Source organism: Suricata suricatta, chromosome X (genome assembly GCF_006229205.1).
Source record: "Suricata suricatta isolate VVHF042 chromosome X, meerkat_22Aug2017_6uvM2_HiC, whole genome shotgun sequence".
In the NCBI taxonomy this organism is placed as follows: domain Eukaryota; kingdom Metazoa; phylum Chordata; class Mammalia; order Carnivora; family Herpestidae; genus Suricata; species Suricata suricatta.
This window is the reverse complement of record NC_043717.1, coordinates 95,524,456-95,527,327: the sequence shown is the minus strand read 5'-3', so window position 1 is coordinate 95,527,327 and position 2,872 is coordinate 95,524,456. Positions and strand designations below refer to the sequence as shown.

The 2,872-nt window shown below is 36.0% G+C and overlaps 1 protein-coding gene across 1 annotated transcript in view; it reads right to left on the bottom strand.

The window, feature by feature from the left end:
• HPRT1 (hypoxanthine phosphoribosyltransferase 1) overlaps positions 1 to 2,471 on the bottom strand; it is a 23,587-nt gene extending 21,116 nt beyond the window's left edge. Inside the window, exons 1-2 of the mRNA XM_029930632.1 lie at positions 2,365 to 2,471; positions 489 to 672 (exon numbers count right to left, since the gene is read on the bottom strand). Coding sequence (XP_029786492.1) covers positions 489 to 672; positions 2,365 to 2,372 — 192 coding nt within the window. The 5' untranslated portion in view covers positions 2,373 to 2,471. The remainder of the gene's footprint in view (positions 1 to 488; positions 673 to 2,364) is intronic.
• Positions 2,472 to 2,872: the final 401 nt, after the last annotated feature.

Here is a 2,872-nt window from a genome sequence, read left to right as displayed (position 1 = left end):
CTAACAGGAAAACAGGAGAGACCTAATGGAGAACCAGGGGGAGCGGAGGAGGGAGAGAGAGTTGAGGAGAGAGAGGGATGCAAAACTTGAGAGACTATTGAATGCTGAGAATGAACTGAGAGTTGAAGGGGAAGGGGGAGGGGGGAAAAGAGGTGGTGGTGATGGTGGAGGGCACTTGTGGGGAAGAGCACTGGGTGTTGTATGGAAAACAATTTGACAATAAAATATTTTAAAAAAAAAAAGTGGTCTTTAAAAAACCTGAAAACCAAAACCAAACCAAAAATCCTTTAAAAAAAAAAAGTGACTAGTCCAAGATGATTAGTTAGAAAAAGACAATATTTGCTTGGATATAAAGTAGCAGTGAACCGATTAGAAAACGTCACTGTAACCAAGTGCAATGAACATGTAAGTATGGTTTGTAGAGCTTCAAAAACACACAGAAAAACATAGCTATATCGTGTTTGTAAGCATATATTAAATATACTTACACAGTAGCTCTTCAGTCTGATGAAATCTACAGTCATAGGAATGGATCCATCACTATTTCTGTTCAGTGCTTTGATGTAATCCAGCAGGTCAGCAAAGAATTTATAGCCCCCCTTGAGCACACAGAGGGCTACGATGTGATGGCCACCCATCTCCCTCATCACGTCTCGGGCAAGACGCTCGGTCCTACAGAGATACCAGGAATTTAATAGAAATTAATTTATAATATAATATAAATATATTTAGCTTTATAGCAAACATCCCCTCCAGGCATTAAACTTTCACCAAACACATCCTTTGCCCCCCTATGAAGTATATCCTTGCTTCATAAAGATAAAACTTTTAAAAATCTTCAAAATACAGGTCTACTGTAACATCTATCATAAATATTCAAGGGGCACCTGGGTGGCTCAGTCAGTTAAGTGTCCAACTCTCTCTCGGTTCAGGTCATGACCTCATGGTTCATGGGTTCGAGCCCCGCATCAGGCTCTGTGCTGACATTGCAGAGCCTGCTTGGGATTCTTTCTTCCCCTCTGTCTGCTTCTCCCCCATTCACTCTCTCTGTCTCTCAAAATAAATAAATAAATATTAAAATATTAAATATTTAAAATGCAAATTAAAATACTACTTTCCTCTACCACAATGGCAAATTCTTACTAAATGAGATTTCCCTGATAATAGGCAATACTGTAAGACTGAAAAAAAGAGCACTCTCATTTACCACTATGAGTATAAATTAAAATAACTTTTTGGAGAATAATCTGGCAGTATCAGAAGCATTCAATAAATGCTTTCCCCTTGACCCAGAATTTCAGACCTCTATGACAGTGCCACCTTTGAAATATATTAGATAGCTCTAAATATACTACTATGAGAACATTTCCAATACATTTCAGTATGTATAGTACCTATATGATAGTACATACCTATGTGTTAAAATATATACAGTTGACTCGTGAAAAACACTGTACAAGTTCATTTATAAATGGATTTTTGTTATAAATATCATACTATAAATGTATTTTCCCTTCCTTATGATTTTATTAGTAGCGTATTTTCTCTAGCTTACTTTATTGTAAGAACACAGTATATAATACATATAACATACAGAATATGCGTTCATCAACAGTATGTTATTAGTGAGACTTCTGGTCAACAGTAGGCTATGAGTAGTTAAGTTTCAAGGGGAGTCCAAAGTTACACATAGATTTTGACTGCACAGATGCTGGCGTCCGTAGCCCCCACATTGTTCAAGAGTTACTGTACGTATATTTGCATACAGAATATGTGCATAGCCAGTGTGTATGGAAGGACTATGCAGGAGGCTGAAATGAGAGAACTCTACTCTTTTTTAAAGCCTCAATCCTTAGAATATTTCACAACACACATATATTGATACTATAATCTTAAAATCAAAAACAAAACAGTTACACCAAGCAAGCTTTTAAATACAAAGTAAGGTTTCTCACTGCAATTCATTTAAGGGGAACTTTTCAAGCTAGACATGCATAATGATCAAAAGATGACCTTCCCCTCATGTGACTTAGCCCCAACCCATTACCCTGTTCAGGGCTGAGTAATCAAAGACTGTTACTAGAGTTCATTCCTCCAACGTCCCTTCAATGTTTATTTTATTCTACTCCCTACAGATCCCCAGTATACCATGACTTACACTGGGTAATTAACTTTCCCCCCCAACATTTTCGTAAAGAGGGCTCTAAACTAGAAAACATCTATTATTCGACAAGCTGGCCTAGTTGACGTTCAAATATCAACTACTTGAAACAGTTGCTGACCCTTGAAATTAATGAAAATGAAGAAAAAACAGAAATAGAAATTAAGAAAAAACCAAAAACTTCACCTTAAGACCTTACTGACCTGTCCATAATTAGTCCATGAGGAATAAACACCTTTTCCAGATCCTCAGCGTAATGATGAGGTATACAAAATAAATCTAGGTCATAACCTGGTTCATCATCACTAATCTGGAAAAGAAATAGGACTGTTTCAGTGACAGCATTACACGATTGAATTTAGATGTTAAAAAACCTTAGCCTATACAAGAAATTCAGGTATGAGACACCAAGGATTTTCTCTAACTTTGTACGCATGACAATGAATTCGTTATATAAGAAATGAACTGTATGTTTTAGAGATGAATAGTTATGATTGTATAAATAAAATGGCAGGATATGAAACTTCCTTTAGTTCGGCAAAGAAAACGAAAAACTTTAAAGAGTTAAGACAAATGTGGCAAAATCTTAGTAACATTTTAAACACGGCTGATGAGCATATGGGGATTCATTGTAGTATTCTTTCCACTTTTGAGTATGTTTGATTGTAGTAAAAACGATTTTAATACACTGTAGAAAAAAAATGTTCATAC